The sequence below is a fragment of the Tamandua tetradactyla genome, chromosome 2, assembly GCF_023851605.1.
Source record: "Tamandua tetradactyla isolate mTamTet1 chromosome 2, mTamTet1.pri, whole genome shotgun sequence".
Classification (NCBI taxonomy): domain Eukaryota; kingdom Metazoa; phylum Chordata; class Mammalia; order Pilosa; family Myrmecophagidae; genus Tamandua; species Tamandua tetradactyla.
Genome location: NC_135328.1, coordinates 33,817,230 through 33,829,478, shown reverse-complemented (window position 1 = coordinate 33,829,478; position 12,249 = coordinate 33,817,230). Strand labels below are relative to the sequence as shown.

Below are 12,249 nucleotides of genomic sequence, written 5' to 3'. Positions count from 1 at the left end.
TGAAACAGAGGAACCAACCTCTCCAAGATTATCAATGAATTTCATCCCCCTATCCTTTAGTGTAGACACCCCTTCTCAACATGATAAAGTCAGAATGGGCATTGCCCAAAGATCCCTATAGATTGGGAGAAGGATTAAAAGAGAAAGAGGAGGTGTAACAGAGAAATTGGGAGTTAACAAACGAGTATGGCTGCTGAATCACTATATTAATATTCCTTCTAGCCTCTAGTGTTTTGGAGCAGCTAGAAGGAAGTCTGAGATGGTGAAATGGTAACCCATGACAAACTCTGGGATCGGTTCTGTAACTATTAGTTGAACTGTGCTTTGAAAATGCTGGCTTTTTTCTTTCTTTGCTTCATATATATGTTATATTTTACAACCAAAAAAAGCATCTAAAATATTTTAAAGTATTGGTAGAGTCCCTTGAGGGGCTGGAGAGAAAGAAAACGGAACTACTAAACTTTCCCACCTGGGAAACCCTTGAGAGGCTGGAGAGAAAAAAAACGGAACTACTAAACTTTCCTACCTGAGAAAGTCCTGGTATTCTCTCAAACATTAGGGACTCCCAAGAAAATAGTTGCCTCTAGGAAATTCTTTCATTGCTGAAATGCAGCCTCTCTCCCTCTAAACTCAACTCAGCAAGGAAAATCATTATTCTCCCCACTACACGGAACATGACATTCAGAGGTGAAAGTCTCCCTGAGAATGTGGGACATGACTCCCAGGGATAAGGCTGGCCCTGGCACCATGGGATTGACTATGCCATCTTGACCAAAACAGGGAAAAGAAATGTAACAAAATGGTACATCAGTGGCTAAGAGAGTGCAAATAGAGTTGGAGAGGCTACTCTGGAGGTCACTCGTACACACAGTTAGACATTGCCTCCTACCATAACTTGCTTCAGTTAGACATTGCCTCCTACCATAACTTGCTAAACTCCAACCAAAACCATTCCAGCCAATCCTAAAGAATACCTAGGGCATTATATAAGATTCTATAAAGGTTCCGTGCACTAGGGTAACATTCCAGAAACCTACAATCTCCGATGGGTCCCTAGACCAGATAAGTCCTGAAATGCGGAGAGGCCAGCCTCTCCAGAACATCAACTAGTTTCATCCTCCTATCCCATATTATCAACAGCCTCTTCCAACATGAAAAAGTTAGAATGGGCATAGCCCAAATACCCCTAAAGAGAGGGAGAAAGATCAAAGGTGATGGTGGAGTTATACAGAAAAGGTGGGGTATAACAAACAAGTATGATTGCTGAGTCATTATATTGATACTTCTTTTAGTCTACAGTACCTTAGAGCAGCTAGAAGTAAAAACCTAAAATGGTAGAATTGTAACCGATACCAAACTCTGAAATTTATTCTCCAACTAATTATTGCAGTATGCTTTGAAATTTATTGCTTTTTAGCATATTTTATTTTCCACAAAAAAGAAAAAACACGTATTTCTTGTAGCCTCCAGTGTTTGGAGCAGCTAGAAGGAAAAATCCGAAATAATGGAATAGTAACCCATAACTCTGAAATCGATTCTGTATCTATTTAAGTGTACTTTGAAAATCATTGCTTTTTTTCCTTTTCTTTGTATATATGTTATATTTAACAATAAAAGACGCTTTTAAAAAAATTAACCCCAACTAGACTAGAAGGTACCTGAGTATAGGGATTTTGTCATTTTTCTAGCTATAGTAAAAACACAGTAACCCTTCAATACATGCTCTTGTGAAATCAGGATAGGTCAGTAAGAGTTGTTCCCAGCTGTTCTCCACTTACCACCTGAGCCATTATGAGCTTAATAATATAAAAGAAATTGGGTACCATATAGCTGTATAAACAGCTAAGTGAACAATTTGCTCTTCCCTTCCTGGAGGAGGGCTTCACAGAATCAAAGAAAGCCTTTGCATTTTTCCTTAAAACTTGCAATGACTCTTGATATGTAGAGCTATCAGATATTCCTTTATTTAGTTTCAAATTCCCTCCATAATAAAAAGTATTTCACAATTACCTTAGTGATTTCACGTTCATGTCCTTTGAATCTTTTCACCACATTCCCAGTTTTCCAATTATAGGCCACAACTGTCTGCAGAGAACCATTAGAACATTTTTTTTTAGTTAACCACTCAATTTTAGTTTAACTGAAACAAATCTTTACTTCACTCCCACCCACCCCTCCACCCCATTCTTAATTTCTCTCATGTAACTACCTCCCATTCTGTCAGGGGACTTGCATACATTAAAGTTCTATTGTCTGCCCCTCCTTACTTTCCTCTATTTTGAGTGTCTCTTCTTTGCTCTTAGTCATTCCTCTCTCCCCAGGATCCTGGGCCATACCTCTCACAAATACTAACTGATGGTCTTGGGAATGGAATTCCAAATGGAATTGATTCAGGTTCAGGTTAAGGAGAATTCCATGTAGAATTAGAAATACCAGCAAGTCCCAATTGCATTGCTTTCTTTTATATTAATATTAAATATTTTTTAATATTAAAAAAAAATCAGCCAAAATCCCATCAGCCAGAGACAATCACTGTTAACCTTTTCAATTTCTTTCCAGTCTTTCTCCAGGTATATACTCATTTTCTTATTTACTTTTTAAAATGTGGTAACATATATACAATATAAAAATATGCCATTTTAACCACTTTCAAGTTCATACTACAGTGGTTATTAATTATACTCACAAGGCTGTTACCATCACCAACATCTTTTACCAAAATCTTTTCATGATCCTAAACAGAGACTCTGTACCTATAAAGAAGAAATTCCCCATTCCTCATGTATCTGCCCTGGTAACCTGTACTTTATTTTCTGTCTCTATCACTTTGCAAATTTTAGTTGTTTCATATAAGTGGGATAATATAATTTCGGCCCTTTTTTGTATAGTTTATCTCACTTAACATATCTTCAAGTTTCATTCACATTGTTGCATATATCAGAACTGCATTTCTTTTTATGGCTGAATAATATTCAGTTGTATGTATATACCACATTTGGTTTATCCATTTATCCTTGGCACTTTGGTTGCTTTCACTTATTAACTATTATGAATAATGCTGCTGTGAACATTGCTGCATTGCTATACAGACATCCGTCCAAGTCCTTGCTTTCAATCCTTTTGGGTATATACCTACAAGTGGGCTTGCCAGGTCATATGGTAAGTCTCTACTTGACCTTCTGAGGAACGCCCAAACTGTCTTCCCCAGTGACTACACCATTTTACATTCCTACCAACAATGCATGAGGGTTCCTGGTTCTCTAGGTTGATTTGAATTTCCCTAATGACTAACAACGTTGAGCATCTCTTCATGTGCTTATTGATCATCTGTTTATCTTTTTTGGAGAAATGTCCGTTACTCATTTTTAAATTGAGTTGTCATTTTTTCTATTGAATTACAGTTCTCTGAATATTAAACACTTATCAGATTTTCAGGTTTTCAAATAATTTATACTATTCTTTAGGGTGTCTTTCAACTTTCTTGGTAATGTCCTTTAATGCGCAAAAATTTTGAATTTTGATGCAGTCCAATTTATTTGTTTTTTTTCTCTTGTTGCTCATGCTTTTGGGATAATCTAAGAATTCACTGCCTAATTCAAAATCCTGAAGATGCTACTTTATGTTTTCTTCTAGGAATTTTATGTTTTTAGTTCCTATATTTTAGGTACTTTATTTCAGTTAATTTTTACATATGGTGTGAAGTAAGGATTCACTTTCATTCTTTTACGTATGGATGTCCAATTTCCCACTACCATTTCTTAAGAGACTTTTTCTCCATTTGACATTCTTGGTGAAAATTAATTACCCATAGATATGTAGGTTAATTTATGAACTCCAATTTCATTCCATTGGTCTATATGTCTGTCCTTATGTCAATATCACATGTTTTGATTACTGTAGTTTTTTATAATAAGTTTTGAAATAAGGAAGTATGAGTCTTCCAAGTTTGTTCTTCCTTTTCAAAGAGATATTGGGTATTCAGGTCCACTTGCCCTTACTTATGAATTTGATGATTGGCTTTTCCATTTCTGTAAAGAAGGCTGTTGGAATTTGTAAATCACTTTGGGTAGTTATTGATATGTTAACGATATTAAGTCTTCCAATCCATCAACATGGGATGTCTTTCTATTTATAAGGCCTTCTTTAATTTCTTTGGCAATGTTGTATAATTTTCCATGTAAGTATTTTATATCCTTGATTAAATTCATTCCTAGAAACTTTTTTCTTTTACTTGCTTCAAGTAATATCTTTTTACTTAAAATTGAGATATCCATGTTCTTCACTTAATATTTAATTATAAGCATTTCTTTCCCCCTAAATGGGATTTTAAAAGCATCACTCTGGCCCATTCTCTGTGGTTCATTGCTAGAGAAAAAGGGACATGCATCATAGTGGAGTTGATCACTATTAGCATTTTACTTAGCTAAATCCCAGTTTCCTATTCTGTAAAGTGGAGAGGATAGTCCTTGTTCTATTTAATTCCCATAGGTGTGAATGGAGATCATATAAAAAATTTCATATTTCTAAGCTAATATAGATTTTAAAACAAAAGCACTGCCAATATGACACCATAGTTTAATACTGACTTTTAGATGGATCCTGATTTAAGAAGTGGTAAAATGTAAAAACATGTGCATATTAGAATCAATGAAATACATTATGCAAATGGATTTGAAGATTCTAAAAGGCTATTGAAAATGAAAGGCATTAGTATATTATCCACTGCAATAATAATCAGCAATTTTGCTACCAGTATCCTAGCTGTAAGTACCATGACAGATCCAAAATGAGAGAGAATAAGCAACCAGATTCAAACTGACAATGGGAGGAAGGACAAAAACATAGAAGGGAGGAGTCTTAGTTTGCCTGGCTGTCATGACAAATACCACATAATGAGTTGGCTTAAATAAGAATTTATTGGCTCACAGTTTTGAGGCTAAACTAAGGCCCAAGTCAAGATATTGGAAAGACTTGCTTTCTTTCCAAAGACTGTAGTGTTCTGGTGCTGGCTGCTGGCAATCCTTGGGGTTCCTTGGTTTCTGTCCCCTAGCATAGAGCAATGTCCTCTCCATTCTAGCTTCTGTAACTTCCAGGTTCTCTTTATAAAGCCTTTAGTAATCCAAATTAAGGCCCACCATGCTTTAATTGGCCACAACTTAACTAAAAATAAAATCTTCAAAAGGTCCTATTTACAATGGATTTATACCCACAAGGAGACAGATTAAGAACAAGTCTATGTTGGGGTACACGATTCAGTCCATCAGAGGAGTCCATGGGTACTACATCCATGTGAGTGTAGAGATTTTAGTAAAAGAGTACTATAAAACACCAGGAGGTTCCTTTAATTGACAAGGAGCTCCTGGGTTTGTATGTAGGTATAAAAATGGGTTGGCCAGAGGAGTAATACTTGCCATTTATAAAAAGCACATGGTGGTCTGTCATGGTGCTAAGGATCTTGCCTATGTTCTCACATTTAATCCTCACAACTTCCTTGTGGGTTGGGAATATCACCTTCAATTAACAGACAAAAATCCTGGAGTCCCCCGAAATCAAAAAACTTGCTCAAAGATATAGAAAGTGGTAGAGCAGGGATTTAAAAAATCTTTCCCCCTCTAAAGCCTATATTCTTCCACATTGTTTCCAGAAATGCAAAACCTGGACTTCTTCTCAAAATATTTTCCCTTCCCTATGATGTTGGTCCTCTGGGAAGCACTGCAAACCCCACCTTATCTTTTCCTCCAGAGACACAAAGGTCTGAGTTCAGAGCAGCAACAGCAGAGACGGTATCCATATGGGCTGGACTATACTCTTGAAAGGCTTTAGTTTGGATCTTCTCCTCTGTAACTCCATCAGGCCTGCTATAGAGAGAATGGAAAATGAGACCCAGTGGTATTACGAGGTCGAGAGGACAGCGGAGCAAGGGGAAGAAAAGTGCTAAGGCAGCAAATTTAGGCCAGGCTGAGGAGAGAGATGGAAAAGGAGACGAGAAAGGAGACCCACAGACATGCCAGGAATATTACCATCTCCTTTGAAAATGCTCAGAACGACTTAATGATTGGAATCTAATACAAGGGAATCCTGAAGCCAAGGAGGCAGCAGGCTTTGCTCATACTAGAGCTTATTGCCAAAGATGTAGGGCCTCTCCCGTGTGAGCTCAGACACTAGCTAATAAGCAGACTGTTTCTTATACAACAGAAAAGAGACAAAACTGACTCTTCAGGGAGGGCCATTAACATTAGTTCTGGGCCTTCCTTTTCTTTAATGGAGAGTTTTAGTGGCGCATGATAAGGCTCGAGATCCCAGGGTAGGATTGCTGTACTTGTATTTGTAAGTGCTGTGTTTGAGTTTGCTTTGCAGCTTTCCCATCACAGCACAGGATCCACAGGAGACCTTCTGAGGAGGAGCTCGTTTCAGTTGACACCTGAGTAGCAGCATCCCCTGTGGTTGCTAGAATTATGTTCCCTGATTGACAAAAAGGAGAAATGAAGAATGTTAATTTTCTTAGGCACATGATGGTACTATTGTTATGTTAAAAATAAATCCTTAAAAAATAGACAAATTAATTGTATATATTTGCTTTTCCTCACTCTTAGCCCTAGGATTGCATATCAATAAAGCATTAGTAGATAACCCAAAACCAGAACTAATTTTAAAATACTAAGAGCACATAATTAAAATAATAGATAATTTCTACTAGGAAAACTTCTTGAAAAAGAGTCTTAGTTATTTTAAAGTTATACTCTCCCTAGCTTGATGGTTGTTTTTAAATAATTTTATTTTGGCAGTTATCGAAATCAGTGTACCAGGATCACGAAGTTTTCTATAATAAGGAGATGCTAGAGATGATAACACTAATGAGACAATATAGGTAATGACCTAGACCAGTAGTTTTCAAGGTATCCTCTGAAGACTTCTGGGGTTTCCTGAGACCTCTTAGGGGTCGTTAAGTTCCTCCCTTTCCCAACTACATATCTAGGTGAAGCCAGCTTTCTTTCTTATACTTCAACCCAAACAACATATTGCCATATATTCAATGCAGAAGCAGATAGAAGAGTTCAACTGTCTTCTGTTTAAGTCAGACATTAATAATATTTAGAAAAATGTAAAACAACTCACTCTTTCCAATCACATTTTTTTTGTTTTCAAATATATAAATATTTTTCATAAAAATGTTATGTTGTCATGCAGTGGGTTTATTATTGATATTTTAAATTGAATCAAAAGCAAGTATTTTTAAAATTTCTCAGTTTTAATACCAGTATAAGTGAGAAAACAGTAATTTAAACCCAATTATAACCTATGTAAACAAACTTTTGGGGGTCCTCAATATTTTTTTTGTTTTGACTTTGAAATAATTTCAAACCTACAGGCAGATGCAAAAATAATTTAAAACTCACACAAAGAACCCCAATATACTTCCCACCCAGACAGCTAGATCCACTAACTTTTAAAATTTTGTCACATTTGCCATATCATTCTATCAATCTATCTACTTAGCTATTTATTTTCTAAACATTAGAGAGTAGATTGTACACATCATGTTCTTTGGTCACTTAATACTTCCATGTATATTTCCTAAGAACAAAGATAATTCACTTATATAACCACCACATGTACAGTTGTCAAGTTCAAGAAATTTAACGTTGATATAAAGTCTAGAGTCTATATTTAATTTTTTTCATATATCCCAAACCCAATAATATGTTTTTGGGACTTTTCTTTTCCATGACTTGATCCAGTCCAGGATCATGTATTGCATTTAATTGTCACTATACCTTTAGTTGCTCTTTTTTTAAACTGTGGAGACATATATACAACATAAGCTTTCCCATCTCAGCCACTCCCAAGCATACCATTCAGTGAGATTAATCACATTCACGATGTCGTGTTACCATCACCACCATCCATCACCGGGACTTTCCCATCACCTCAAACAACGGGTCTCTACAATTTCGGGGAGCGAAAAGGGTCCTGAGGCCAAAAAAAGTTTGGGAACCACTAACCTAGAGATTAAATGTTAATAATGTATGACAAAATATATTAGAACAAATAACATTATTGCATGTTGGGTGGGCCACTGTGGCTCAGTAGGCAGAGTTGTCGCCTGCCAAATCAGAGACCTGGGTTCAATTCCCAGTGCCTGCCCATGTTAAAAAAAAAACCCATCTTAGAAAAATTATTACATGTTTTCTGGGTTTATTTGAATCATTCCAACAACAAGGTTAGAAATTTTAAAAAGAGAGAATGAATGGATTATTCATTACTAGACGCTTATCCATTCACTTATTCAGGAAACACCTTCTAAGCACTAATTTGTGCAAGTCCTGTGCTGGTTGCTGATGACACAGAATGAAAAAGAGAGAAACCAGAAGAAATGGCCAGGGTGGACAAGTGCTGGGACTGAAGGTGTCTGGCGAAGCACTCATCTCAGTTACTCCAAGTCCTGTGTCCTCTGCAATTAGCTGTTCCCTGAGACACCATGGGGCTAAGAAAACCAAATGGAGAGAAGGAGGAGAACCAGTCCCCACTTCTTCTGGGGTTTTGCTTAGAAAAGTTCTAGGAGATGGGTTTCTTATGGGCATGGCCAGCCTAGCTCTAGGAAGAACTGTTTACAAGAACAACTGCAGATACGACTCACCAAATAAGTCATTCTCATTCACACCAAGATTAACACTTAGAGTTCTCCAGAAGAATTTCAGCCTAGATATTGAGAAGTTGCCAGAATTGAACTCCTGACAAGAACAGGTAACCAGTACAGAAGCACAATGCAGTAGAAACAACTCTGTGTGTGACATCAGGAGCCCAGTTCTAGCCCCAGCTCTCCCTCTTCTCACGATGTCCCTGACTGCCTGTTTCTTCAGTTTCCTACCTCTAAAAGTAGGATGTTAGACCAGATAATTTTTTTTTTGAGACCAGATTTTTTATCAGACTGAGTACTCCATAAGAAGGACTCCATCATATTCATACTTACACTTCACTAGCTTACACAGAGCACCAAAAATATTTGTTGTGAAGTAGTAAATTGAAAATCCCTTCCGGTTCAGTATTCTAGGATTCTCTGTAATAAGCCACAAGGGGTGCTAATGGGAAAAAATTCCAGGGTGGTTTCCAAAAAGCTTGGGAAATTGTGTTGTGCTGTTTGTGAACAGACAGAGGATGCAGCGTTTCCTCTTTGCCAAGCTAACCTATTTTCAACCAAGGACAGATGGAATCCATAGATCTAGGTCACTACAAACTGCAGATGCTATAAATGGATTGGCTCTATTTAAAACTGATTAGATTCTTAGCTAGTATCTTCAGGAAGCCACACTTCTCATTTGAAAAGTATTCATGGGACATTACAAGGAAAAGATAGCTCTTAGAATTACTTACCCCCAAACCGAAAGGAACTTAGTGGTGAGCTGCCATATTCAATTATTTGTAATGATTTATCCTCTGGAAAATAATTCAGGCAGCCACTTTCTAATCTCCGTAATTAGTGAAAGGACATTTAAGTTAATCGCTTCTGTCTAAGCATATATTTGCACTGAAAGGAGATTTGTAAGGTAAATAAGGAGCTTGTTCAATTAAAAAGGGTAAGTCCTCCCTTACAAAGAAAGAGGTATATCACAAAATTCCAAGATTATAAAACTCTCACATGTCCAACAATCAGGGAAAGTATACCATAGTGTTATTTATATGTGTACTTTTAAATTTGCAAAATAAACATATTTCATATATTCATAATATGGTATATCTGTTCATCAAATATCCTCTTCTTCAAAGCTGACTGCTCGCAGTTTTGTGAAAAAATTTCTCTTGTTGAAAATAATATTTTAAGAAATATGAATCATATTTTTGAGATAAAAGGCTTTTCAAAATCATCATACAGAAACTCTTTATTAAAAGATCTTGAGAATGGGGACAGAAACATTATTTGCTCAAAATCATAACTAGGTAAGTCTTTGAATTCTAATCTAGAATTTTCATTATGTACATCTACAAAGAAGAAATACATCTTTGTGCATTTTGACAACTCTATTTTAAGGATTCAAACAAATCAATTCTAAGTATTGATTGATAGTGTAGCTTTTTCTAAGAATTAAGAGCAGCAAAGAAGAGTCAGTACAACATTTGATCAAGTGTGTTAGTGTCAGAATTAAACAAAACTAGGTCTGAATTACTGTTCTACTTAGTAGCCACATGGTCTCAGGCACGTTGTTGTACCTCTTTAAGTTTCCTTTGTGTAAAATGGGATATTAACTATGTAACTGGGTTTCTGTGAGGACTAAGATAGCATTTAATACGTGCCAAGAACTGTTCTAAGTGTTTTATGTAAATGTTAACACATTTAATATACTCAACAACATTGGCAATAGTTACTATGCCCATTTTACAGATGAGAAAATTGAGACAGAGAGAGGTTACATAGCTTGCCCAAATTTACACTGCAAATAGGTGGCAGAAGTGAAACTTGAAAACAGGTAATCAAAGTCCAGAGATTCTACTCTTTACCAGCATACTATAGCACATCTCTACAAAAGCTGGTTCCTATAAAGCTCTTGGTTCAGCCTGGCAAACTACTAATAATAAATAATAGCTCCTAATATGATTGCTAGATTCATGGTAACAGCAATACTGCAAATAGCAATTTCACCCTTACTGCTACTACTCATAATACATCTCAAACATAATATTAAAAACACACAGAGAAAATAGATTATATATGAGTCTGAAGGATATTAAACCAAAGCCAATTACTTCCCCTGATCAGAGTGATTTGATCACACTGAGTAAGAATTAGTTACGTAATATAGCAAGGCAATTTTAAATTTCAGGAACGAAGTATATGTACTTGGATAATGTCTCCATTGCTATAACTTGTAAGTAGACTAATTCAATAAATGAAAATGCTAATCAGTTGTCTCCCATTGTATATATTCTTAACATCTAATATCCTTGAGAGGAGGGATAATATGTGGTTCATTTCTGTATCACTGCACTTTGAACACAGCCTGGGAAATTAAGTGTAAGGAAAATATCTGTTATATGAATGAATGAATGAACAGTTTGCTTGGCAGGAAGCTTTCTGAGTCCAACAACATAAGAGTCCTTTAAAAATGCTCAATAACAAATACTTCAGGGAGCAATCACCTTGCTTTGTCCCATATTTCAGGATTAAAAAGACTGGAAAGGTCTTGGGAAAGCTTGTCGACTCAGAGTTTTGGATGCCCCTGTTGGTCTTAACAGAGCTTAAACCTCCAGACCTAACTCCTGAATCCCTTATCTGTCCCAATCTGCTTTCCAAAGGCCTTCAGGTACTCAGGGGTCACTTTAAACATAATTTAAACATAACAGAGAATTCTCTTTTAACCCTCTCATTGCAACATTCCTTGAAATACACGAGCACACACCCAACGTTATCTTCCACGAAGAAACTGGGAACCAGACGGTTTGACTTGCTAAAGGCAATACGGGCAGAGCAGGGTGAATCAGACCTTAGTTCCCTGTACTCCCTGGTGCACTGTTCAAGAGAATGCTGATTCCTATCTCCCTCCCTTTTCCCAAAGTTCCCAGGACAAAAATGCGCACGTCTAACCCACACTCTGGGAGACCAAGCATCTAAACCAAAGCTCAAAGAGAAACAAAAAACCACACACAGCAGCACAGTCGGCCTGACCCATCTCCCGGGAGGATCTGCACCATCTGCAGCATCCTCTAATAGCACAGGGAAACGGATGGCCAGAAAATCAAGCCTTGTCTAGAGTCACACGTGGAGCCAGTATTAGGCCAGGACTCCCAATATTTTCCGAAGTTTGGGGGACAAACTATGTGCAGTTTTTCCTTTCTGGCTCATCTGATTACAAATACCCTCTACTCCGTCCGCCCACTGTGCCTAGTTTATTTTTGATGCGGGAAGAGCGGACGACTCGTTCTCCCAATATGGGAACCTAGAGCCAGCCCAAGGCCCGCCCTCAGAATCCCCTCCCCTGTCTGGACAGGTGGGCGGACTGCGACCGGGAGAGCACCAAGACATCCACCTCCCCGCCCGGCGCGCCCCTTTCTCCCGACTTGGGCTCCATACCCACCCTCGTAGGGCCGGGCCGGGAGCTGAGTCCGGCGGGGGCGGCTAGCTAGGGGCAGTCCGCAGCCACCTCGCTCCACCGCCGCCCGCGCCTTCGCCCCTAGCAACGAGGCGCGTGTTGCTAGGGCAGGAGTCCCCGCGAAAAGCCTCCGGACGCCGTCGCCGGCCCGGGAACCGCAGTTCCG

The 12,249-nt window shown here is 37.8% G+C and overlaps 1 protein-coding gene across 7 annotated transcripts in view; it reads right to left on the bottom strand.

The window, feature by feature from the left end:
• WDR31 (WD repeat domain 31) overlaps nt 1-12,249 on the bottom strand; it is a 40,053-nt gene extending 27,804 nt beyond the window's left edge. For 4 of the 7 annotated variants that reach the window (XR_013168312.1, XR_013168315.1, XM_077142751.1 and 1 more), the window contains exons 1-4: nt 12,069-12,248; nt 6,320-6,462; nt 5,726-5,858; nt 2,011-2,085 (exon numbers count right to left, since the gene is read on the bottom strand). Coding sequence is in view for 4 of the 7 variants with exons in the window: in XM_077142751.1 (XP_076998866.1) it covers nt 2,011-2,085; nt 5,726-5,858; nt 6,320-6,435 (324 nt within the window). In the remaining 3 variants the exon portion in view is untranslated. Of the gene's footprint in view, nt 1-2,010; nt 2,086-5,725; nt 5,859-6,319; nt 6,463-12,068 lie in introns of those variants that run through there. The other 3 variants (XM_077142744.1, XM_077142737.1, XM_077142758.1) reach the window with 3 other exon arrangements.